The sequence below is a fragment of the Halichoeres trimaculatus genome, unplaced genomic scaffold, assembly GCF_033239565.1.
Source record: "Halichoeres trimaculatus isolate MK-OKI-2021-1 unplaced genomic scaffold, fHalTri1.1 fHalTri1_scaffold_19, whole genome shotgun sequence".
NCBI lineage: Eukaryota > Metazoa > Chordata > Actinopteri > Labriformes > Labridae > Halichoeres > Halichoeres trimaculatus.
This window is the reverse complement of record NW_027437197.1, coordinates 18,211,461-18,237,831: the sequence shown is the minus strand read 5'-3', so window position 1 is coordinate 18,237,831 and position 26,371 is coordinate 18,211,461. Positions and strand designations below refer to the sequence as shown.

General features: G+C 41.8%; 1 protein-coding gene across 4 annotated transcripts; it reads right to left on the bottom strand.

Moving 5' to 3' along the window:
• Window positions 1-1,067: 1,067 nt before the first annotated feature.
• On the bottom strand, window positions 1,068-25,993 carry adam23b (ADAM metallopeptidase domain 23b). Of its 4 annotated transcripts, XR_012599895.1 has the most exons (27): window positions 25,621-25,993; window positions 24,809-25,026; window positions 23,996-24,072; window positions 20,665-20,728; window positions 19,609-19,691; window positions 19,435-19,498; window positions 16,682-16,754; window positions 16,214-16,284; window positions 15,996-16,061; window positions 15,789-15,857; window positions 13,567-13,733; window positions 12,973-13,057; window positions 12,790-12,877; window positions 11,451-11,502; window positions 9,308-9,407; window positions 9,132-9,203; window positions 8,965-9,051; window positions 8,796-8,876; window positions 8,651-8,701; window positions 8,506-8,569; window positions 8,306-8,411; window positions 6,654-6,773; window positions 6,333-6,501; window positions 6,109-6,220; window positions 5,624-5,714; window positions 4,743-4,833; window positions 1,068-2,941 (listed from the first exon to the last, which is right to left on the bottom strand). XR_012599895.1 is itself a non-coding variant. In XM_074694599.1 (26 exons), the coding sequence occupies exons 1-26, from the start codon at window positions 25,694-25,696 to the stop codon at window positions 2,896-2,898; spliced, it is 2,352 nt and encodes a 783-aa protein (XP_074550700.1). In that variant the 5' UTR covers window positions 25,697-25,993; the 3' UTR covers window positions 1,068-2,895. The 4 variants fall into 4 exon arrangements, 3 of the variants coding, with proteins under 3 accessions (XP_074550700.1, XP_074550699.1, XP_074550701.1); XM_074694599.1 differs by lacking the exon at window positions 4,743-4,833; XM_074694598.1 differs by lacking the exon at window positions 5,624-5,714 and having other exon boundaries at window positions 25,621-25,981.
• Between the last annotated feature and the right edge of the window lie 378 nt (window positions 25,994-26,371).

Sequence of the window (26,371 nt, the reverse complement as noted above, 5' to 3'; positions counted from 1 at the left end):
TGATCTCAAATGTAATTATTTTGCACAGTGAGGGGCCAACACTAAATGTACTTAGTGAGTTTCTCACTCAGTCATTCATCTTTCTGATGATGCAGAGAAGGCGACTTAAAGACAATTTCCACTGCAAGGCTTAAATTATAACTTTAAATGAATAGCATTTCCATACCCACAGTTAAACACAAAATGTGGTGGTAGGATGCTCCTAGACAGGAAGCGAGGGCAGACGCACCGGTTATTATGAACGAATCATTGTTTGGTGGACATGTGTCATAGAAAACGTCAGAGTGATAGATCCATGAAGATTTCTTCTTTCATAAACTCCAGGTGAGTGGACCAGACTACATTGCTTCCTGTCAGGGCCATGCCCACCCAATACTCTTACATAAATGGTTGAATAAGTCATTTGGTACTTTGAGTTTTGTAAATTGCACATTCCACCTTATTTGTAACATTAATATTAAAACACATGTATGTGTTTTTGTTGTCAGCTCTTCATTAAGAGCAGTGGCGTGCACAGGCTTTTTGAAGGGCAGGGGCAAAAAGAAAAATAAGGCACATACAGCGCATTCTCGCAACCAAAGAGCTGAAGTTCTCTGTGTTCAAAATCACAGCCTGAACCCAGGAAACTGAAGTATGAAGTAACAACAACAAGAAAAATCACATTTGTGAATGAATAAACTAAATGAGCAAATAACAACAAACAATCACACTATCCAGTTGGTAATCAAAAAATGAAATGTCAAAAACAAACTTGTCACAAGGCTGGGAAGGCAGGACCTGATGATCACAAAGCAGGAGAAGCAGACTTTTATACATGGAGCAATGGGGAACAAGGGGGAACAATGAGGAGCAGGGGTCACAATCACTATGGCGGGAAAATGAAGTGACCTGTAACGAGAGGAAAATAAAACCAAACATGACAAACATGAAAGACTGAATTTAAAGATGCAAATTTAACACAAGTGATGAGACATGACAAACCTGCCAATCCAAACTATGATAATTCATGAATTAGAAATATTATTAAATTATAGTGAGGAGGAAAAAAAAGAAGGCAAACGCGCAGGTAAAATTTGTCAGTAGTTTATTCATCGGTCCAACTGTACATGATGCAGTGAGAGAGGGACACCAGACAATGAGTTACATGGAGGATTACAACGATGCCAGTGCTATGGCAGCACCTGGAACACACCAACTATCAGCTGGACTGGGAATAAAAGCCCTGCAAAAGGAACCTTTACAGTCCTCAATATGCACAGGCACCATACAGTGTGTCAGTGTATGTGTTTGTGCATGTGTGTGTGATTAAAAAGATCAGATCAGATGAAAAACACACAAAAATGAGTTTCAGTTCCACAGATGTAAAAGGGTGCTCTCTCAGTTTTTCATTGGAAATATCAATTTAGTTCTTTTTTCAATAGTCCATTGATAGTTTGAGTATGTTGAAGCGAGGTGAAACAAGACGTCGGAGTGGCCAAATACAAAAGATCAGCTGATTAGCAGATGTTTCTGTAATTCAAAGTCTACATTATTGTTATTATTATTATTACCCATACTTTGTGCAATTTCTCTCTTTGCATAGTAAATAAAAGTTAAATGTTTTTCTGTTGTTGGCATGCACCTATCTTTTGTAGCATATTTTCTTGCGGATTTGAGGGACTCCCGTATAGAATTATAAGCCCACTATAGTGATTGCATGCAGCGTTTCCAGAAGAGCTGAACTTGGTTTCTGCTAACAGTTTATGAGAGCAAAAAGGTTAAGCCAGTATAGTGGGTGTTGATGAGGACTGTTACGTGAGACCTGGCTGGACAGGTGAGTGCCTGCGTTGACAGACTTCATGCCCTCAGCAGTAGGAGAGGCACCACTGGCTGCAGACAGAGGGGAAAGTGCTCTGTGTGCAACAACATCCATATGTTCTGGTGATTGGTTCTTTGGCTTTTGAGTCACTGTTTAAGATACTTTGGGGACTTTGGGGCAGGAACCGTGTGACTTTATGTGATATCAGTCTGAATCTTCTAGACCTGACATGCTTCTCCTCGACACCACAGCCACCGTGCCTGCTGCAGTGACTCTATCCTTTGACCTCCGCGCAGATGAGCACAGGGAGGCTTAGTGCAGCGCTCAACTTCAATTTGGCCATAATCCCAATTGCCCTTTGTTCGATAACATTGCCAAAAACACCCGCTATACAACATGCGAAGATAAAAAACAAAAGCATTGGATGTTCTTTAAAATATGCTGTTGATTCCAAACCTGGTCTCCTTATTTATGTACAGTTTGTGTGCGTGTGTGCATCCACTGTGTGTGATATGCACTGCCCTTATGGATCCTCACATGCAGCCCCCTTTGTCATCTACAGCACCTTAAAGTGAACTATAGGAGCTTTAACCGGCTTCGTCTCTGGGTTTGGTTGAAAACAAGGCTATCTCCTGCAGAAGGTTATTAAGGTTTTTTTCTCTTTGTATGTTTTTTTTGTTTGTTTTTTTGCGGTATATTCATAGCTTGTCGTAGCCATGCAGAGCCCTGCTGAGGGGGCTCTTCATGCCAAGGGGGCCAGCAAGCAGCACGCTGTGTGCAGAAAAATCATGCCAGGTGAAAGAGTGGTGTGGATTCCGCCTGAAACGCCTGTGCACTGGCACTAAAGGATGGAAGAGGAGCTCTGTCACTCTAGAGATCAGGGGGTTTGGGTTGTGGGATTGTTTCTTGGGTGTGGGTGGAGTTGAAAAGGCTGCAATTCTAATGTAACTACAATGGAATTTATTAAAATGTCCACTATGTCATTTTCAAGTAAATCTAATGCCAAAAATCAGCAGCAATAAGTGCAGTCCAGCTGTCGAGTAGCCAACTAAGGAAGCCTTGGAGGAGTCCGTCTGTGATTGCCATCTCTCCTTGGGTTAAATGGCTGTGGCGTTGGGGTCGTATCGCCGTTTCTTCACATTTCTTGTGAGGAGACAGGAAACAAAAGTTAGTGTTTGGTAAAATCAGAATCAGCACGACACCTAGTGCAACCTGGACAAGCAGCCACACTCAACTCTTCAGTCTAAACAAAACTTTGTTTACAATTTTTACCTTTTGTCAAATCGAGCCAAAAACAAAACTTTTTTTTAAAGCTGGAAATGCTGAAGACATTTAAGTGAGGAAAGGCTGGTCCATATTAGCCAGTTTGGAAGTGACAGAAGAAGGTAGAAAGAGGTGTTTATATGCAAAAAAAGCTTTACAATCTTATTTAAATACATGAAAGACAAGTGTCAAGCAAAAGTTTATTTACTTTTTAACGTTCGGATGAGTTATTGGAAACTTATTTTGAAGATCTCTGCATATAAATATCCTCCTCCTACTACCTTCTTGTAAACAACTGCCAACCAGGATTTGCGTGCAACATCATCTTACGAGGTGAAGAAGTGTAGGAGATACATCTCATTACCAGTTTGATGGGAAAGACATTAGTTCCACTCAAAACATAACCATCTGGGAGGAAGAACTAACATAAAATATCATCTACAGAGGAGGAAGAGAGGACACAACCACATCAACAACAACCACAGCAGCAGCAGCAGCAGCAGGAGCAGGAGCAACACTTACTACTACCACAACAGTGGGACGACAACGAATACGACAACAGGAGTGATGCATAACCTCCCCGTACTGTGGCTTGTTGTGGGGCTTTTATCACTCTCTCATGCACCTGTTCCAATAGTAGGCCAGTTGAAGGTGGCACTATTGTTGTGCGTGGGTCATGCAGTGCAGTGCGCCGTGTCTGTACCAGGTCCGTGAAGCGGGCAGCAATGGCAGCTGGCGTAGGGCGGGTCCGAGAGTCTGCGCTTAGGGCGGAGCCTGGCCATCGAGGTGGGTGTGGCCAGCCATGGCACAAAGGCTGCGGGCCAACAATAAGGTCCCCTTCGCCTCTGTCGCTCTCACTACTCCATTTAAAGTCTCAGCCTCAAACAGTGATGGATTGAGAGAAAGATCATGGAAGTGATGAGAGCCCCGACGACCCTGGAGCGGATCTCTCAGGGCGCGGCTCAGCCTTTGTGCAATGAACTGACCTCCTCCAAATCAACAACATGCAAAATGTTTTGTTGCATATCAGTCTTTCTTTTTTCGGTGTTGTGTTTTTTAATGCTTTTCTTTTGCTACCTGGCATGCTTTGGTGGCTGCAGAATTGATTTTTTTTTTAGTTTCTTTTGAGGCCTATTTAGGTTAAGATGCGTAACACCCCTGTTGCTCATGACAGCAGGCTAATCAGCGGTAAACATAATCTAGATTAGTGGCTACACAAGATGTGAGAGGTCTATTTTTGGATTTCAGAGGGGAAATAGTTTTAATCTTATTAATATGCAGTTGTTAAAATTACCCAGCTGTTAGAATAAGAAGAAGAAGAAGAAGTCTTTCCCCTCTGTTATCAGGTCCGTTAGTAAACGTACATGACTGAGCTCTGCCCGTCCAATCAGTTTGAGGTTCTGCTACAGATCCACAGACACCCCCTCACACATGAAGCCTGGTCACTCTCCAAATTCTCCCTCTTATACACATCTTCACTCCTGGAGCATCCTCATCTTTTTCTACTGAACAACCAGGCGAGCAATTCAGACACATGATAGGCATGTGCTTCCCATGTGTGGTGTGACACGTCCGTCCACCTTGGGGGTCTTCACTGTGTAGCAGGAGCTCAAACCCTGGTGTCTAGAAGCAGCAGGGATGCTAGAGTTAGAGCAGGAGAGGCATGCGGTGTGTTGCTTACTTAAAGCCCCATCCAGTCCCCCCCAGCACTATGGCAGCCACAAGGATGGCTCCGGCGATGGAGCCTATTATTAGATTGGTGGCACTAGGACCTGTGAAGGGTTATGGGGAAAAAGACATGAGGTTCTATACTCACTTACTGTTCTGATAACATGTGGCTATACAATGATGACTTCACATGGAACAGAAAACATAACCATAGGTATACTACTACAGTAAAATGATCGAGCCTGAGAATGTATCTCGCATGCTTTTCAGCCCCTTTAAGTGTCACATGAAGATAGTAAGGTAAAGGATTGTGCATGTTTTTTAAGTCTGGGGACAGTTGAGGTTTACCAGTGGTTTGTGCAGAGGCCCTGAGTGTCCACTGTAAATGTTGTATTAAACACAAACATTATAGAAATATAAGTGTCTGTGGCCTGAAATGATTTTAAGGGTCCCAGTCAGCACACAGCCTACCGCTGACAGACAGCCAGGTCTCTGACTGGACTCTTCTCAGGACTGTTTTCCATCTAAATGCCCCACATGCCCCAGAAAGGAGAGGATCACAGGAGCAACCACATAACGACTAAGAATCCAAGAAAGGAAAGGGACAAGAGGAGGAAGAGGAAGATGAAGAGAGAGGCTTTGTAATAATGGGGGAACAACAGGAAGTGGCAGGAGAGGAAGGAAGGAAGGAAGGAAGGAAGGAAGGAGTCCATCAACCAATCACACAACACTGAAAACATCCAATCACATGACAATTATATGGTCATCACCAACACACAAGAAAACACAAAGCCACCGGGACGCACACACGGGCTCAGGCCGGCTCACGAGACCGCCCGCACACTGAGGCACCACTATGAGAGGAAGAGCTGTGAAAGGGTTAAAGATGCTTACTCTATTCCCCACCCTGTGCCTCCAAAAATCACCCCCAGGGCCAGAATGGTCCCTGCTACTGCCCCTATCAGCCTGTTAGTGGCCACGCTCACTGTGCAGAGGGAAAAGGAGCATTATTACCACCCTGTCAAAATCAAACAGCAGGCGTCTGCTTCAGAGTCATGGATGAAGTGACACGGTTCCTTTCTGCCCCCTTAACACACTCCCCGGCCCCCTGTGAAGAAAGTATCAGGTGTAGAGCTGAACTGTGGTCATTTCGTCTTCTGAATCAAACTTAACAAACGTTATGCTGCTTCTATAACCTCCATCAATCGTTGTCTCATACTGGAGGTCTTCGTGACCCTACTACACCTGTGAAATCTGCTCTAAGACACTGTGCTGAGTCACATTTACAAGCAAATGAACCCACAATATGGTTTATAACTCAGTAAACTGTGGACCATTTCCTCTATAATGCCAAAAGGTTGTAAGATGTTGAAACCGACCCTTGTTTCCTTCCTCTGGAGTGGCCTCAGGCTCTTTTGGTGGGTCAGGCATGCTACAGTCTGTCCCCGCCCAGGTGGTGTCACAGGTGCACGTGGCTTCATTGTTGCACACCTGATCAGAGAGAAACAGGTGAGATTACAGGGTGAAAAATAGAAATGCTGACACATCTTTTAAACTGTGCCACATTTATATATATTAGAGTTGTACAATGTTTCGGACTCACCCCGTGGGCAGAGCACACCTGTCCATTAGGTCCGGTGGGGCAGGTGCTCATGTTGAGTGACTGGATGGGCAGACACTTGCGGTCAAGGCACATCATCGACGGCCCACAGGGAGTCCCATCCTCCACGTAGCCTAAATCAGTCTCATCATCCAAAAGGACATGGCCTCCACTGCGAGGATAAAGATACAGAAAGAGAAGGATGTGAAGATCTGAAATCTTATGATTAAATTAGATGTGACAAGACTAAACTTCCTGTCAGAAGTAATTCTGGGAAGTCTCTGGGACCTGAAGACGACTTTTCCAAAAGGTGCTCCTGTTTACCTGCAGTCTACCAGCCGGCCTTGATGGTTGAAGGAGGCTGGGGTAATTTCTCCTTTTATCATTCCTATGCGTGGGCTGCGGCCAATGTTGGTACACAAAAGGTAACCACAGAACACATCACTGCAAAAAAACAGAAGAGAAGAATAGATGCATGTGCGTAAACAAACGGATGCCTGCATTTTTATTCTTTATTTATTTATCATATCTGCACAGTCTATTGTCACTTTTAAAGCCTGATTTTGGCTGTGAAAAAATAACGACAAAGCAGTAACGATTATTTCTTGGAGAAGGAAAACCTTTTTTTTCTTATTGTATTTTCATTTGGAAAGAAGAGATTAAGAAAAAAAAAGTATTACACCACTATTGCAGGTAAAATCAAGGTCCTTCTAGTTTTGTTATAAGTCCAGAACAAAAAAAATACAACATCAATTCTTCTGACAGAGCTCAGAGAGGTAGAGTGACAGTCCACACAGTCCATTGATAATATGTTACTGAATGTCCACTCTTCTGGGCAGTGGCAGCTGCTGGTCAGTCAAGGAGGGGAAGCTCTATTTTTTCTTTTTTTTTCCAGCCTAAATCATAAATTTGTTTGTTTATTTAAACGTAAATTCTACCCTCCATTCCTTTTCAAGAAAATGATCTGTGACCCTGCCGTACCAACCAGGTGTTTTTTTCCAGGGAATTTTACCGCTGTTCTCTAAATGGCCAGCAGAGCTAAACTGCTTAAACGGCCTTGGCCCATTGTGTTACGGGCGTAAGACTTGAGCCTCTTTGAACAAGAGAAGCTCCTCTCTACAGAAGATGCTCAGGTGGAGGGTTATACTTCAAGATCGCTGACTGGCTCATTTCACTGCCAATCAAAAAGGGATTCAGTCTCAGACAGATCACCCAATCATCATGCAGAAGTCCAGCGTCCAGGCCAGCCCACTGCCTCATAGACCCTCAGAGACGCTCAGCGTCCCATGGGTGGGACAAAGCCCAGCATTTATCCAATGACCATCCAGTTTCCACTGTGGAACAACCCACTCTACGCTTCCCCGCTGAAGTCAGAAGACGCTCAGCGCCTGACTTTGTTAAAGCACTAAGACGCTGCGGGGATGAATGAGAAGGAGGTGGAGCCAGTTACCTGTGATAGGTAGCTGATTCTGAACAAAAATGAAGGAATTCTAGCTCATATTTTGTCAATGAAATGTACACACAGCAGTACATATCACCACTTTTTTTTGGGACATTTTAGGGGAAGCTGAGCTTTCCTTGCAGTCTTACAGCAATCGCCACTGCTTCTGGGATGTATTAAATTTCAATCAAAAGTTGAAAAGAAACAAAAACAAAAAAAGTAAAAACAAAACAACAATAGTGGATACTCTTTATCCTTTTAAAGATAGAAATATTAGTTCACTCTGGACAAACTCGCTCAGATAAAGCTCAATAGTTCATATAAAGAGAACTCTGTTAGTTCTTTGATGTCTCCTCTACTGCCCTCTGTTGGCTGACTCACCTCATATTTCCTTTAACCAATCATAAGAAACAATAACAAAGGACCAAAGCTCTGACTTCTCTGCTGAAAGTAAGTGATGGTAAAAGAGTGGGAGGTAATATTGTGCACAAAAAAGCTGTGAGAGGTTATTTCAGTGTGCTTCTTTGACACTCACTGTTTGCTACACTGGATCCATTTATCTCCATCCTTCCCACAATTCCCTTTCTCCGTCCCTTCTGTGTTCAGCTTCTCATAGCAGAACTTCTCTGAGCCTCCAGTCTCTGAAGAATAAGAGAATATGGTGCAACAAAGACAGTAACAGACCTGTTTTTGTCCAGCATGTCTGCTGAAGCGATATAAATATATTACACTCACTCGGCCCCCAGATGTATTTACACTGGTTCTCTCTGGTTTTGCACTCTCCGTTGTAGCAGCGACCCTTCAGACAGAAACAGAGGTATGCATTCATAGTATGCTCGCTCAAACTGCTGCATGTTTGCTGCTCCTCTGTGTGACGTACCTGATTAACCTGACACAGGTAGCCATCCTGCTTATGAAGGTTTGGAGGGCACTGAAACAATAACAGACACAAGACGTCACCTTAACCACCCACAATCCTTTTCAACATGCAAGTGAGTGACAAATTGAAACTGTAAGCGCAACACCTGTCCAGAGTCCCCAGAGCAAGTCTCTGAGATATCACAGTCGTTTACAGCGTAGCGGCAGCTGTAACCTCGAGGATAAAACTACAAAGAAAAAGGAGAAAGAGGAGAAGATTAAAGATTTAAACATTTAAATTCCTTGTGTTTTTGAAAGACTAAGAAAAGATTGTACCAGACATGTGTTATTGCAGCATGGGCCGTCACTGCAGTGTGCCCCGTTAGCTAGCGAGCACTTTTTGCAGCATTCTTTGTAGCACTCCTGGAATAAGACAAAGAGGGAGGCTTCATCCATCTGAACTTCAGAATCCAAAATAACAGACTGATGGAAAATACACTCACCGATCTGGCCCCGCAGTCACACTCCTCTCCCACTTCAACGAATCCATTACCACATTCTGTCGGCTCAAACAGCTGCCGGGAAGAGGGAGGAAGGAGCATGTGAGAGATGGAGTACACATTCATGATTCATGATAGTAGTGACGGAGAAAAGAGAGCAGCAGACACGAGGATGTAACCTTGGTTGGCCTGTTGAACAGACAGGAGCCTCCGCCCTTCAGGAGGAACTCTTTGTAGTCTGTGATGCTGCATTTGGAGAATCTCCGAGGATGTTGGACCCTGAGCAGAGAGAAAACAAGGCGATAAAATAAGCCCCAAAAAGCTGCAGACGCTGCATCTTTGGCTTAATTTTAACCTCAAAGCATGACAAGTGTGTGCTTAACAGAATTTAGCTGTACAGTACTCATTGTGCATGTTTGAAGCATTGGAAGAAACAAAGCCCAAAGCTCTCTATCATCATTTCTCTTAAACTACACTTGGACAGTGCAGAGGCTGCTTGTATAAAGCTAAAGCTCTGTATGTTTCTACGAAACTCAACAACTCTTACAGCTGAAGTCTTTAAATGAATGTTTTTATCGTGCTGGGAAAATGTGAGCATTCAAAAAACACATAAGAGGACACAAGACTAGCTGATGTTCTGAAATAGAGCAGAAAAGGAGGAATTTGGTGCTAAACAATTATTCAGGACGCACGATAAGAAATACTTGGGGTGAAAAAAAATTGTTTGCAGGTCAAAATAGTCTGAAGTTGAAAAACAATCCTGATAAAATCCTGATAAAATCCAGATCCTGATCCTGCAATAAAAAATAAATCCTCACATATTTTCCCCATTATGGAGAATATTTTCCTGGACTTTGCTCCTTTTTTGTCTTAAAACTATGTCTGGCGGGTTTTTATAAAATTCCCTCAAATGTCCATATCTGGTCAGCTTGTTCAACTGTCTAGGGATGCACAATATATCGGTTTCAATATCGGTATCAATATCGGTATCAATATCGGTGTCCACCGATGTTGGTCATTTTTTAACATATCAGCCGATGTGTAACAGTGGGCCGATATTCACTCATTAGCTGCCATTTTCAGAGCATCTTGAACAATCTTTCAAGACCTAAATAATACTGTTTTCTATGACTATGTAAACACCTAAACCACCTAAGAAGAGGGGACAAGGAAAACCAGTTTGAAAATAAAGGGAGATATTAAAACAATCAGTTTGCATGATTTTAGAGTATTCAGAATTTGATAATTTCAGATTGTTGTTTTTTTTACCAATATTAATATTGGATATCGGTATCGGCCAAAATTTTTATATCCGTGCATCCCTACTACCAGCCATTACTATTAATAATACAGTGCTGCACTGGGTCACTGGCATTATTCAAACATACCTATGCCATGATGCAAAAGACCCAAGCTGTGTCTTCTCTCAGATCAAAACAGAAAATATGCTCTGACTGCCAGCTCTCGTTTTGTTTTTTGTTATTTTTTTTAAACTTAAAGACGTTATTTATATGAAATGGTTAAAAGAAACAGCTAACAAATGGAGCATTTGCCTCATGGTATTCAGATGTGTCATGTTTTGTGACTTAAACCACAACAAAACAGCACTGTTAGGGATGGGTACCTTTCACATTTGAATGGATACAGTATAATAGTGATGCTCGGTACCTGGCAATCGGTATCTGTACTCAATGGTACCAATTTTCAGTACTTTTGAGAGTGTTTGTGGCACAAATGTGATAAAGAATATCAATTTATTTAATGATAAAATCTCAACATTTTTACATTTTACCCATATTATGAGCCTCTAATGTCGTGTTCATGTCCAGCATGGATGATCACCCACACCATCACTTATTCACAGTCACAAGGCCCGTTTGATTTTTTGTGAATTGGTACACAGTACTAAAGACATAATTTGGTCAGTACCTATAAAAGTACGTAATGCAGTACCCATCCCTAAGCATTGTGCATGCAAACAGGGAGTGGAGCGATCACTAACTATGATTCGAACAGCAGCAGCAATGAAATTTCCCCATGTGCAAAGACTGTTACAGAGTTACTGCTGCTCTAATGAGAACATACTGTTGTTGTGCCCCTTGTTAAATGCACCACTTAACGGTTGATGAAAGCACACTGACCTGATTCATGCCTGGTATTAAAATGCAATCTGTCTGATAACTTCAGACGGTTTAACTGTAGTAATTGTTTCCCCCTCTTGCTCCTTGTGTTTGTGTGTGTGTGTGTGTGTGTGTGTGTGTGTGTGTGTGTGTGTGTGTGTGTGTGTGTGTGTGTGTGTCTCAGGGGTGTGTTGGAAATTACCCTGTGTCTTCCATTATGCAGCCGGTCCAAGAGTCAGCACAGCCACATTCCTCTGCAGAGAAACACACAAAGAGAGGAAGAGGAGGAGGGGGCATTAAAGATTTAATTAAACACGTCAACATGACTGTGACTTACTCTACAGAAACATGCATTAGTCAGTGGAATCAAGGCCTCGTGTTCTCAGCTAAACAGAATTTCTTTGCTGTTTTAGCCAGTCAGAAAATATTTTTCCAGGACCCTGAATGTGACGACCCCTGAGCTTAGTTTGGCTCACTGTGATATTTTTAGTTATGGCAGAAGTCTCTCACGTTCATGACTCAACTAAATTCCAAGACAATCAGAGCATCTCTCCATCTGTCAGTCCTGGCAGTGATACCAGTTTACAGACAAACAAAAGGCATCTTGTAGTTGAACAGGCGCCATCTGTTGTTTAGAGAGTAAAGGCGTTCCTAAAACTCAGCTCAAAGATAAATAAGGATTAAAACAGTTAAAAAATAATGTGGCGGCTCTTTTCTGAGTCAGTTCTGCCCCAGATGCTCAACACTCTAGCTTTCTTGTATCCAACAAAAGGTATGGCTTTGCAACATTTTTTTCAAGTTCACAACAATCTGAAGATATCTGATCTGTTACAGAAATACAAAGTTTGTTTCTGACTTTAAAAGTAAAAAAAAAAGAAAACTTTTTATGATCATGTTTCAATTTCAGAAGATCAAATAAAGCTCCATGATCAGTTCATGTGAGAAGTATTTTCTAGCCACACAACAAATGGGGGGAAATAACCAAAGACACATGGTCTGTGGGATTGGATCAAATCTTTAGAGATAGATTTAATTTCCCCAAAGCTCCTGTGGCTGATTTTGTCTTGTATATGTGTAAGAAGTGTTGTCTCATTAAAAAAAAATCTCATTTTTCTTTATTTCAAAACTCTTGAAATTGTAAAACAGCAGTAAATCACTATATCCGACGCCCAGCCTGTGGCTGTGTTTTCTGGCATAAATCATAACTATATGAAAATAATCAATCTCATCTCTGGTGGTCTTATTTGCTTTTGTAGCTCATATTTGGGCGTCAGCATTGATTTCAGTTTGTTTCATAACCACCAAAGAACTTCTTTTTAAAGCTTTGCTAGCATATTTTGTAAGATTCTGTCTGAAAAGCTTCAGTTTCCTGCTTTGGCAGAGTCTCCCATGTCCTCGTTTGAGTGGGAGGTTTATTCCAGAAGAGAGGAAAGCCTGAATCAAGTGTTAAAAAATATTATTCTGCTTTGCACTTTTGAATAAGCTCCCTTTCTACCTCCATTGCTCTATCTCTGAGATGACAACATGGTTTTTGAGTATACTTCTCTTGGACGCCGGGTCCCACTGGATGCCCAGGTTCTGCGCCAAGCTCTGGGATAAAGACCCTGCCATGGATAAGCTGGTGCCATACTGTGGACAGGACACAGCAGGGATCAAGGATTATTCACCTGCAGCCACAAGCCGTGATTGAGAGTGATGCTCGGCTCCAGACAGGAAAAGCTCACCTCATTGACCCCGACTCCACGGCTCACAGAGCACATGCCTCCAAAGTAAGCGGCGCTGCTCCTGCGGTAGTGGAAGGTCACATTTCTACAAGACAGACAACAAGAAAAACATCACAGTCAAAAAGAGGCGAATCCAAACATAAATATTTATCTGTGAGGATGCTGCACGCTGTGAAACTTTAAAGTTATACAGAGAAAATAAACTCAAGGTAAAAACCTGCAAAAATGGAGTCAGACTGAGGTTATGGTCCTTTTTATGCAGCAGGTATTTGTACTCAGTTAAGCCTACACACTCTGGGACCCAGAAGTGGTTGAATGCGGATTCAGGCTCATATTTCTGAGTCACAGCTACTATCACACATTACAGATGAGGATAAAATGTAAAAAACATTGAAAACACACTGGCAGTGAATGGGTGTTTATGTCATGAGGGTGAATTAAACTAAACTTTAACTCAGATGGATAGTTCAAAGGAGAGTTTTTATATTCTGTGTTATGTTTCTGTTTCTGTGTTTAAATTGCATGAGAATCAGAATGAAATAAAACATTAGCAAAAAAAATAAAATAATAATATTATCAGTGCTTTTAACTCACGAAATGAGATGCACAGCATCAGCGTGGTGTTTGATGCTCTGCTGCCGGTACTTGGAGAAGTCCCGCAGCATTTCCAGCGGCCTCACACTGATGGGTATCTGATCCTTGTCTGTCCAGATCTCCACAGCAACGAGCACCACGCGTGTGTGAAGCTGCTCTTTGAAGATCTGCCAGAGAAGCGTGTGCCGTGAATGGGAGGAATAAAGAGAGAGGCAACAGAAACAATGGGTGTGAATAGAAATTATGTGAAGTCTGAGGAGAGCAGACAAGGGGGCGAGGAACACTGGCATAGAGGAGGAGGAGGAGGAGGAAGGGATTATTTACACAGATGACAAGAAAACAATGTCTTGGGTTGATATTATAAATTTATGGGCACACACTGTAGGAAAATGATAAGGTTTTGGTGCTTGGTCTGAATGCTTCTGTGATGGAATGAGTTATCTTTTCTAATTTATGGGCTATCTTAGTGCAGGTAGATGGTAGAGATAGACCGATATGGATTTTTTCTGGGCCGATTCCAATACTGATTATTAGTAGGCAAGGAGTCCGATAACCGATATTTGAAGCCGATATTCATTTACAGTCAAAGTGAAATTATTGTCATAAAAAAAATGGAATAAGCATATGTTTATTAAACAGCTCCTATGCTCAGCAGCATGTTTTATAAAGTTAAATGAAAACTTGACAAATAAATAGCTCAAGTTTTCTACAGTATATAAAGTTTTCCAAAATTTCTATGTAACTGCAATAAAACTGGACAGAATTTGAGTTTGTGCTGCCTTTTACAGGCATGTAATGCAGCTGAATTAATTTTCTGTTTGGTTTTACATGACTGATTTTAAATGACCATCTAGGGCTTCCATAGTGTAGACAGGGAGAAATTCTGTGCAGAGAAGCATCAGAGCCAAAACAACACAGTTTTGAATGGGTTTCATATTGGCCGTCTGATTAAAAAAAGGCCGATGCCGATATGCCCCAAAATGCCAAATATTGGCCCCGATAATTGGCCCGTCCGATAATAGGTCTATCCCTAGTAGGTGGTAACCAAATGCTATTCAGAAAGCTTAACATCTGTCATCCCATGAGATCAGTCTGCTCTTAAGTAGTAGTCCTGACTGACTTTGTAGTTCAAAGGGGCCAGTTGTTCAAATAATTTATTCGGAAATCCCATTTCTTGCTGTCCAGGATCAGGTAACCTGTCTTAGTTTCATGCCGGTTTGTCAAAGCAACATTGGATTGGATCACCCTGATCTGGATACACAGTTTTTGGGATTACCAAATCTGGATTACCAGTGGTCTAAATGGGACAAGATATCATGATGTGGGCTACCAGCTCTGTAAAGAACAACAGGTAGAAGAGCCAACATGGGGTCATTGGAGCTGTTTTTTTATTTTGAGAAAAAAAAACAAACGCAAACATCCACTTCCATTTTTAATTTATTTTATGCCCCTTCATCTGAGCCACAACAAAAGAATAATAAATATACATAAAAAATTACAAAGTTGATATTTTAAAAACATCTGGCATGTTAAAAAAAAGGCCAAATGTCCAATAGTTAGCAAGTTTTAAAAAAACTGTTTAGAGTTGTTCTTTATCTATGAAGGAGCAGCATTTTTAAGCTCTGTTTTCAGAAGGTGGATCTGAAGTTTTTCTCTGGTTTGCTGCAGTTTGGTCAAGAGTATCTGTGCTTCTGCTCTTTCAGATTCTCTTTATTTTTCTTTTACTATACTGAAAAGCTTCATCGGTAGCCTAGGTTAACTTCATCTACTTTATCACTATAATGGTCAAACAAGTCAAGTGCAAAATACAATTAAAAGTATCAACACTAAATTAAACAAATGTTGTATTGTTTGAGCAATTTTAAAGTTTTACTACATTTTCTTCCTGAAATCCACCTTGAGATCCAACCCTCAGTTGGGATCTGGATGATGCTGTTTTTTAGATCAAAGTGATCCAGATCCTGCTGAAAAGTTCTGAACAACACAAACTAGAGGTTTGATCTGGATTAAAACTAGGATTGGTTTACATGATCTAACCTGATTTTGAAATCCTCCTTTCCCCTTTGAACAAACCATTTTTAGGATTTAACCCAATCCAATAACCAAAATCTGATTAGATTGCCTTTGAACAACTGGCCGTAGAAGCCTCAAAATGACAGAACATTTGAAACAGATCGTAAGATAAGCATAAATTACACATTTACACAAAAGAGTTTACTCACAGCATCCACAAGATTCACCACTGATTTGGCAAAATTCCTCGTGTGCTGCTTGGTCTTGTGTCGTTTAAACTACAGGCACAAATAAAAAGAACAAACATAAACAAACTGTTTAAGCCGAAGCCACATTCAATGGTACAGCTCCCTCTTGTGGGAGACAAATGGAGCAGGTCTGAAATGTAAAGGAGCTTCTTTACGTTGAGGACGTACCATGCTGTGATCACTGACAATCATGACCTCCAAATACTTCATCTCATCAAATATACTGCGAGGCATCTGCAGAGGAAAAACCATCAGGCACAGCAGCTTAGATTTAAACACCATAACCACAGAAAACTCATTGTTGTGTTCGTAACTGTCACAAAACAAGGGTGGGTGAAGCAAAGTTTGCCGCATGAGTTCAGTCAGAGATGAGTTCATACACTTACTGCTCTCTTTTTCCTGCGCCTCAGCCAGGACAAATCATCGAGCTCTGAGAAGAGCTGCTCCTCCTCCACTGCTGACAGCACAACAAACGAAAGCTGTTTCAATCTTTATCAAAAATTCATGTCAGAGAATTCCCACAGGATTGTGTTTACTTATAATGTTTCCTAGAATATAAAACTGTTTCCCATGGAGCACGGCGGTTAACTGAGTATGCTTGACCACAGTCAGGTCCAACTTGGTTTATTTGAGAGAAGTGGAATCTGTTATAAAGAAATAAAGAAACTCTTCTTTAACTTGGTCATGTAAGACTCTAAAGCTCTGTTGCTTCATCCCCAGGAAGCTCTACTCGTAAACAACACTTTGTGGTGGGCCTCAGGCCAGGGTCAAAGGAGGTGTGGTGATAGTCCGAGGTGAAAGACAAATGAAGGTTGTTGTGTAAGATGAAGAATGACAGCAAACCAAAGCCCTACCCTGTTCCTCTGAATCATCGTTCCAGTTCAGGGAGGCTGCTCTCTTTAGTTTGTGAGGCCTTGCAGCTGTATCCTGCAGGGTGAGGCAACAAGTGTTAACAGACTGAGGAGGAACTGGGACAGGCAGGAGCTGGTGCAGGACAAGTATTTGCTACTGAAAGTACTCTGGACTAGTAACATTAACAGTAACATTAAACAGTGACATTTGTCAATTTCAAACAAGTAAAAACTACTTAAATCAGACCACGTGAGATCCAGTCATTCATCAGTTCACTGTGAAAACTAAGAGGAACATGAATGCTCACTCTCCAGCTGATGCTAAGATTAGATGATCTGCACCACTCTCGTGTCTGTCTGCAAAATATGAAGCCACTGAAGCAGCAGATCTACGGGACATCCTCACATCCTCAAATAAAAAAGCATCAGGTCTCTGGAAAACCTCTGTGGTGTGTCAGACTTTAGGTCAAACTGTCTCAGAAGCAGTTGTGTGCAAAGGGGGGGCAGTCACCCCAGATGTGGCCCAAAAACACATGCTAAAGTGTGTGTGCAAAGTTAAGGTTTAAATCTAAATAAAATAGTTACATTAATGTAATAATAATAATAATAATAATAATAATAATAATAATAATAATAATAATAATAATAATAATAATAACAATAATAATAATAATAATAATAATATTAAAAATAATAATGATAGGGATGCACCAATCCAATTTTTCGGGTATCGACTGATACCGATTCGATACTAGTGATTAATAATAACCTGCATGCCCTACAGTAGGGGTGGCCAACCTGTGGCTCATGAGCCACATGAGGCTCTTTGCCTTTTGGTGTGTGGCTCTTCGATCCATTCATAAAAAATATATATAGTTATGAGTAGTGGTGTGCCAATCAATCTAAACTATATATATATATATATATATATATATATATATATATATATATATATATATATATACATATATATATATATATATATATATATATATATATATGTGAATGCCAATGTTGGGATCAGTTGGGATTGATACTTAAGTTTCAGTTTCTCTTCTCTAGTACGAATTTAAATACACAAAAGCAATAAACCTCGCTTTGAAAATTGGGAAATGTATTGATTTTCATTTTATGTCCTTTTGTTAATGCGTGAGAGGAAGTGTGTTTGTAAGGCCACGTGTGTGATGTGGCTCTCTGTCATACCACAGTCATTTTTGTGGCTCTTGGTTCTCTGACTGGTTGGCCACCCCTGCCCCACTGTGTGATAAAATTGGTAATGTCTTAGGTAAAAGGCAACAAATGAGTCTATGGAATTAATAAATATCTATTAAACTATAAAATATTTAAATGTTTACCAGCAGTTTGGTCAAACCATGCTCCTGAATTTGCAGCAATTCATATTTAGTTGTAATATTTTTTACCCTGTAGACTGGTAATTTAGCAAAAAACAAAGAAAGTGCATCAGAGGTAACATTCCAAATCAAGTATCCAAAAGGGCCGATAAAAAAAAGGGAGAAAGCTGTTTGCCTGGATCGGCACCAAGGATCGGCCCCTTCCCACCAATACCGATCTAGCTTCGAGGGGCACCAATCAAGGGGCAACGGTTAGTAAAATTAAAGCCTATGCAGAAGTGCTAAATGTGGCTGTTCATCAAGAATCTGCTTGAGGCTGGCTGCAAAAAGACCATAGGTCACGTACACACCCGGCAAAAAAACAGAATTTTACGGAGTTAAAAAGCATATTTACAGCCTGGTTCAAAAAACATCTTGGGTTAAATGCTGATTTCTCTATTGGCACACGCTGTACGGTGAGTGAATTTATTTCTGTCTCTGCGGTTTAGAAGTTATTTGGATCGTTTGACTTTCCAATCAGAGGCACAGATCAGGTCACGTGACCACCAAGCGCTCTGAAGCTGCTCGAAGAAAAACTCACAGCCAGCATCATAGCGAATGTGGCTGCGCCCGTGGATTGACTTCATTTCACGGTTTCAGGAGCAGACAGGTGACACTGTGGATGCTTCGTCCATGTTTTATACAGTCTATGGCACTGATCCACTGATTCCCAATACCAGGATCGGTATCGGTGCATCCCTGAATAGTAATAATGATAATTATAATAAACATTATATTTGAATGATGCCTTCCAAGACACTCAAGGACACCTTACAAAATGAAATTGGTGCAAAAGTTGGAATACAAAAGTACAAAAGGATAAAATGAGAATAGGTGTGTCTGGAAATCCTCACACAAACTTGAGATTCATATCTCAGAATATAACTTTTCAATCTAGACCTGTTTATGTTTCTTTCTGGGAGACTGTTCAGTGTGAGGCAGTTTGACCTTAAGTCTGACAAACGACTGAGGTTTTCCAGAGACCTGATGCTTTTTCATCTGAGTCTCAGACCTGAAGATGTCCTAACACACAGACTGTATAAGTGAAACAAAAACTCACAAAGGAAGAACATATAACTTTCTTTCTTTCAGTCTTGTAAACAAAGCTTAGTTAACCAGCTGCTAGATGTAGATTCATATTTAATCAAAACCAGAACAAGCTAATGCACTCAGCTGCATTGACTTTTTACTGGAAATTTTTGTGCCAGACATGCCTCATTGCTTTATCTGTCTTGGTAACAGGCGTGTCTCTGTTTTTCCTCAGTGAAAAAAAAGATAAACAGGAACAGCAGAGGATGTTGTGTAGAGATTGTAGGATAAATCCTTTACATGTTAAATATGTTTCTTTAGATGGGAATAACTTACGATGGAGTGAGTCTGCTGTAAAGGCTCAATTAGATACATATAGACTCCATCGTCGAACATCCCGCTGCAAGCAGAGGAAGAAGACAAGAGAGAAGTCGGTCAATAAAGAGTCGATGGGAAACGAGTGAATCCAGAGATGTTCAGGACATGAGGAGGACTCTGCTCCACACTTACTGCAGCCCGTTGCAGGTAGATAAGGCCACGTGGGATTCATCATTCCCTCTCACCTGGCCGTGGTAGTAACAGTGCTCCCCACCCTGAGGGAGGAAGAAGAAAGAGTGCTAATGCAGCAGCTCAGCAGCTCTGAGGAGGAATCTGAAGACAACACAATGAGCTGTGTGTGTATGTGTGTGTGTGTGTGTGTGTGTGTGCGTGTGTATTGATGGGTTGCTCAGATTAGCTCCAGCATGGTGAAAGTGTCATATTTTTTACTTAATTAACAAGAATTTTCAAACATCTCAGAGGAGATAACAGCTTGTCTCACAGATGCCGGTTCAGTGTATTTGTGATGCATATCTGCAGGGAGTCTGTGCTTGTTAAGATGTGGAGTTAAAACATTGCACGGCGGGTCCTGGAACTATCTGTGACTCAGCTGTCAGATCCAGGGTGAGCAGAGGACATCCAACCCCCTTCACTGCCTCTCCCTCCACCTCACTTCACCCATCCCACGCTGCACTGCTACTGCAGAGGGCTTTCTCTCTTTTTGTCACGTGACCAGAGCTCCATCAGGAGGCTGCAGGGGAGCAAAACCCTGCTGATTCAGCTACAGTGTGCCCAGCCCAGCCCCTCTGCCTGAATCAGCAGCAGCAGCAGCAGCAGAAACCATCTCTCATTCCCAAACTGTTTTCTCCTTCCTCTCCCAAGCACCTCGGATTTATATTCATACATTTTCACACAGACTCTCTGGATCTATACGAACATTTTGTTCCATTCCTGGATGTCTTTGCATTTATTAGAGTGAGATCTGAAAGCGACAGTAAACGTGTCAGATTAATAACCAGATGCACTGACAAGAGCAAAACACATGCAAGCTGAAGAAGAGGAAATGAACTCTAAAAGCAGTTCCCGTTGATGGTTCCCAATTCTGCTTCCTACAGATTAAATAAAGCATACTTCAGTGCCAGTATGTTTGACTGCACAGAGCAAAAATAGCATAACACAGTGTTACAGCTGAGAAAATGCAGAAACAACCAAAACAGGAAAGATTTAACAGTTTAGAGGAGGCATTACCTTTGACATGACAGGTTTCCCCCCCTCAAAGTGGATCTCAACATAATCCGAAGACAGCAAGTCACTGTGAAGACACAGATTGCAGATGGTAAGAGCGGAAGAATGTGATGCGGTGACAATAAAAAAAAAAACACACACGCGTCTGTCTTTGCTTTATCTGACTCACAAATTGTGGTTACAAGCCAGCGGTGAGTAGTGCTTTATGTAAACAAGAACACTCATCACCACTGGGCCTGGATTAGCCAGCACAAACACTCCCATGGCATCTCAAAAGAGCAGCCGAGATGTTAAATGTTGACTGCCCGCAGGAAGAATTATGATGCATCCATTCCTCGGGATGATTAATTATCACAGGAAGAGGCTGTGCAAACAAAACTCCAGCTGGTAATAGAAAAGGATGATTTTATTAATAATGAAAGAACAAGATTCAAGAAATCCAAAATTCCTAGAGACAGTGGTCAGAAACAACATCTTACATGAGCGGGTCTTCGCCTAATCTCCAAAAATAGATGAGTTCTTGAGAATGAGCGAACATAACAGGAACAGAAAGAAGTCTTATCACCAGAAAGTTGCCAATGAAGTGATAACCACGATAAATGATTGCGAGGCCTCAGCTTAACCTTGAACACAACGGTCCTCGCGGCGATTTCCCACTGTCTGAGTCAGCGTCCCTCACTTTTACACACACATACGAGCACACACATTCAATCTGTTAGCTGACAGCTGACTTCAAGAGGCTGCAATTTCTGCAACAATGGCGCTTTTTTTTCCTGAGTAACCTTGCAAATAAAAAGCATCCTCTTCTCCGTGGATACGTGGAAGTGTTGCAACACTTTTAAAAAAAGGGAAAAAACAGAAGAGAACATAAGAAACAGAAAGGGCTGAGGTGATGGAGTGGTCTTGTGACACGAGAATGTGACATGTTTGAGTGATGCTCAGCAGCATGCAAGCAGGAAGTGCACCATTAAGAGAGGAGATTCAAGCCACGAGTGGCGTCTGTGAGAGGTTCCTGAGTGAGGGCTATTTTTAGCTCCACGGATGAGGAAGGGCGAGGAGAGTGGGCCATGCTAGAGTGTACTGGTGTTTGTGTGCAGAGGTAGACGGTACTGCAGGGCATGGAGGTTTGAGACGCTGGGATGGGAGTGTATTGTGACGTGAATCCTTCTGCGAGAGGTGTGAAAGTGTGTAAGACGGAGAAGAGGTCCTGCCTCAGGTTTCCTGGTCCACAGGAGACTGCTACAGTGCAGCAGCAGATAATGAAGTGAGACAGAAGCGAAGCAATAAAAAACTGCAGGAGGCTTAAGTCTGGCACGGGATCAAACTTAGACACTTGCGTTCACCCCTCTTTATATTAAATATCTCTTCAATGGTAAAAAGCCGCTGCCTCAGTTTGTGGTCAAACTTATGATTCCAGGTAGGAGGTGAGCAGACTAAGTATTGGCCGGGTGCAGACCCGTCTATATTTAGATCTGTACTGTTCTGTCACAGCTATAACACCAAGCAGAATTCAAACCCCTGTTCCCACACAAAAAGAGCACAGAGGGAAGTTAGCTCACAGATAACCTACAGTACAGGAAGCCAGCTGGGAATCAAGGTCACACCTTTGTCCCTTCCTGCCGCTGTAACGACTCCAACTCCAACTCTAATGCTGCTTATCTTATCTTACAAACATTTTGTTTTTGCAGACACAAATAAAAGCTGTTACACATGAGCATTGGCTCCTCTGTAATCATAAAGTAACAGCAGAGCCAAAACAGTAAATCATCATTCTGCTATATTATGTTGTGTACATTGCACGAAAACACTTCCTGTTAGTGTCTACACAGACATCAAAACAATACTTATTTTCCAAGAAGTAAACATTATTTATTGTCTGCTAGAATAATTAAATTAACTTCCTTGCATTGGATGGTTTTTGCAGTTTAAAGTGAGTAAACGTTAGCTGTGATTTATGACCCACCCTCTTAGCAAGCTATTTTTTTCACTTTGCATCGTTCCAGGAAAAAAAAGCTTCAAACAAAGCACACATGCATTAAGTCTAACAGCACAGCGCACACACTATAAAACAACAATATTTCATAACAAACCCTAACTCTGTATCACATTAAAGGACCTGAAATTCAATTAGCATCTTAACGTTCTTGTTCACATGTACATTAAGCTTTCACATATGTACAGCAGCTACTTTGTGAAGGGAGAAAATCAATATCATCGAGTGTCCAGAGCCTTGTGTCTCCAGATGCGACAGTGATCAGACAGACTACAGCGTTAACTGTCTTTCTGTTGGATTTGATGCAAACCAGTTAAACCTTGCTGGAAACGGAGACTCTGTTTTTTTTTTAATTATTCTGTTTGTCTTTGTTTGTGGACTGGGAGCTGAAGTTAAAGCACTCTTAGCACTCCTGGATGCAGTGTGCTGACGTATCTAATTACTGATTCCCTGATGACATTATCTTGGACTGAAGCTGCATTAATCACATTTATTGTACGTACAATTAACGGAAAGCAGACATCTACAGAACACAACGGTGATTCATAAGTACTCTTCTTTTTCATCTAAACAGAGTGCCGGCAGTCAAACATCCTACACTCATGTTCTCCTATAAATGTTGTTCACTGGAAACACAAAGCAAAGTTGTTATTAAGAAAGTTCCCCCAACTGATGCACAGGTATGATGTTAATCTTGTTTCAATGCAATAATCATTTCACCTCAGTAAACTTTTTTATAAAAAACAGAATTATAAACGCCAATAAAACAACAAATAACATCTGCCCTAAAGAAGATTTCCTTTGCTGCAGCATTTCCTTTCATATCCCAAAAAGTCTTTGTCTGGATCTGTTGAAATGAATGTTTTGGACTTTGTTTACACCACTTCTCCCCATTTTTAAACATCTGCAGCATAACTGTCGACACGACCTTGGCGACAGATGGTATTATGAAGGGCTGCACAAATCATTCACAATAAAAGTTGGCAGGTTTGTTATGTTTAAAGGGAAACTCTGCTTATGTCTCAGCCCTGTGTGCTTCCCCTACTTGTGGCTGTCGTGGTTCTGTGACTGATAGTTACCCTTCATGTGCAGTCTCTGTTTTGGATTACTGTAATGGGCAGCAAAGTCCTACCTCCAAAAGCTTTCAAAATAAATATAAGAAGAAATTTTGACATATCTTTGATCTGAGCTGGACAGAAAGCACACACAGGGAGTCGCCCCCAGGAAAAGCAGCTACAGGCCACTGCATGAGGATCCACATCCACTTTTCTGTGTTAACAATCATAATGGGTAGAGGGATAACATCAATCCTTTTAGCTGAAATAAAGAAGCAGGACTTACTTGTTCAATGCAAGATCCAGAACAAATCTTTCGCCAAACGCCTCTAACTGGAAACTAGCCTGGGCGAGATGGACAGCCTGCAAGAGAGAAAAGAGAAGTCACTGCAGATTACAACCAGCGTAGGGTAGCTAATAGCCTACATCAGGCAAAACAATCCTCTGGAGTCCGCTTTCAACATCATCTTCAGCACAGAGCACTGATAGCAGATGTGGTGGATGGATGGCAGATGGTAATTTACAGTGGGCAAACTGGAAGAAAGGCTTCCTCAGCACGGTCGCTCTGGCATTGCTCCAAGTTCTTCCTCACATAATGAAACTTATCGGCTCATGTGTTGTGTCTGATCGTGGTGGGTGTTGAAGCTTTGACTGGCATTGTGCAGAACGGATTGATAACTCTGGACATGTAGTGCCTTAAAGCTTAAAAGCCTTGACCACACAGCACGCTACTGAGTGACTGAACGCTTCTGTAAGTGGTCACAACAGAATCAGCCTCATGGTCACCGATGCTGCTTTTAAAAACACATCACTGGATTATCATCCTTTTAAACACTGTAACTATAAATCCTCAAGATGTAGTTTCATTTCATTCTTCTTTTCTATTTCAGTTCCTCGACAGCAAAACAAAGGCTGTTTACTCACTTCTCTGATCATTTTCTTTGTTTATTCTACTTTACCAAAACCCCAAGACATATCTCTTTAATATGCAAACCTACTTGGCAGAAAGCTAAGTTCTGATTCCAGTTTCAGAGAAATAACCTCCCCATATCCCAGCATCAGTCTCCCTCATGCATCCCCCTCCAGACTGCAGGCTTACCTGGCCCTCTGTGCCTTGGGTCTTGGTCCGCGTGTCCAGGTCATGGTAGGTGCTCTCTGAGTCCTCGTTCAGGTAGTAGATTAACCGTGAGGGGTAGGTGATGACATGCTCTACTGCATGCTGTGTTCTGTTGTCTGGAGCAGGTGCTGCAGTTGCCTGTTGCTTCAGCAGATCCGGCACTGCGTCCCTCTCAACCTTGTCCTCGACTCCTTGAGAAGCTGCCAGAAAATTCCAAACGTATAGACATGAAAAACCTGAGTGAGTCCACACATGGAGTCGGCTTGTTATGCTTTATTCATGAAAGGTATTGATAATACTGAGGCAGGTGGACGCAGCTCAGTCAGATGTAAAGGGTATGGTAAACCAGGTACGTGAGTTACATGAAGTGCAGAATATAAATTGCTTCATTTTAATGTTTCTGTCAAAGTAAAAAAAAAACTCTGCAGCAGACTGACAAATGCAGAGTGCATTATGCAACTAAGAAGAATAAAATGTAATACACCTGAGTTCAAGAGTCCTACTGTGAGTCAGGTAAATTGTGCCTGAGTCTTAAATTATAAAGAGCTGTTTATTCTAAATGCTGAACAAAAGGTGCTGAGATGCTGTAGTCTGCCCCATGCACCATCACCATCACGCTGAAGACGCCGCATAACAAATCAAATAACTCCCTATCTGTTTCTGAGGGGGAACGCAATGCCGTGCACCTGCAGTACATCGTGATATGTTGTTAAAGCCTGACACAGAAAGTGATCGCTGTACATTTAATGGGATGAAAGTGTAAAGGAAAGCCAGCAGGCTAGTGCAATACGTACCGGAGGACGCTAGTGATGGATGAAGCCAAGGCGAGAGGATGCTGACGAGCAAAGTGGCCAGAAATATCAAATGCATGATTCATATTTGATTACTGAAATATCTCGATATCAACACAACAACGCAATAAATAGGTTGTGGCCCATTGTGGCGGAGGCGGTGCCGTGCTGGGGGGCTGTCTTCATGGATCCGGGAGGCACCGGGATGCTGCTGCCGCTGCTGCTGCTGCAGTAGCCGCTGAGGAGGAGTAGGAGGAGGAGGAGGAGGGTGAGGGTGAGGAGGACAGGAGAGGAAGGGCGGGGGGAATAGAAAAGAAGGCGGTGGCCAGGCAGCAGCAACTGGAAGTCAAGCGGCAGACTCCTCCTCGGTGGAGACAAACATGTCCTTCCTGCCTCCTGGAGCACCAGAGAGCCCAGTGCAGGTGACCTCCAAGGCAAAACACCACGGAGCGGGACATTCAGAGCCCCCTAGGAGGAAAAAAATACGATAATTAAAATGCACCATAAAAAAATCAAAACAAAGACCAAACAATAAACCACGGTTTATTTTAATCAGCTGTAAAACCAATTGTTCGTTTTAATACGATGTTTTTAATTATTCTCTTGAAACTCTTTTTCAGCCATTGGTCAAAAAACCCAACCTACCCTGAAGCAGAATTACAAAAGTATAAGCATAAGGTAAGAACTGTCTGGCCTATCAAATATCAATTGCATTTCATGTGTTAAATAATCAGAATCACATTTATTACCAAGT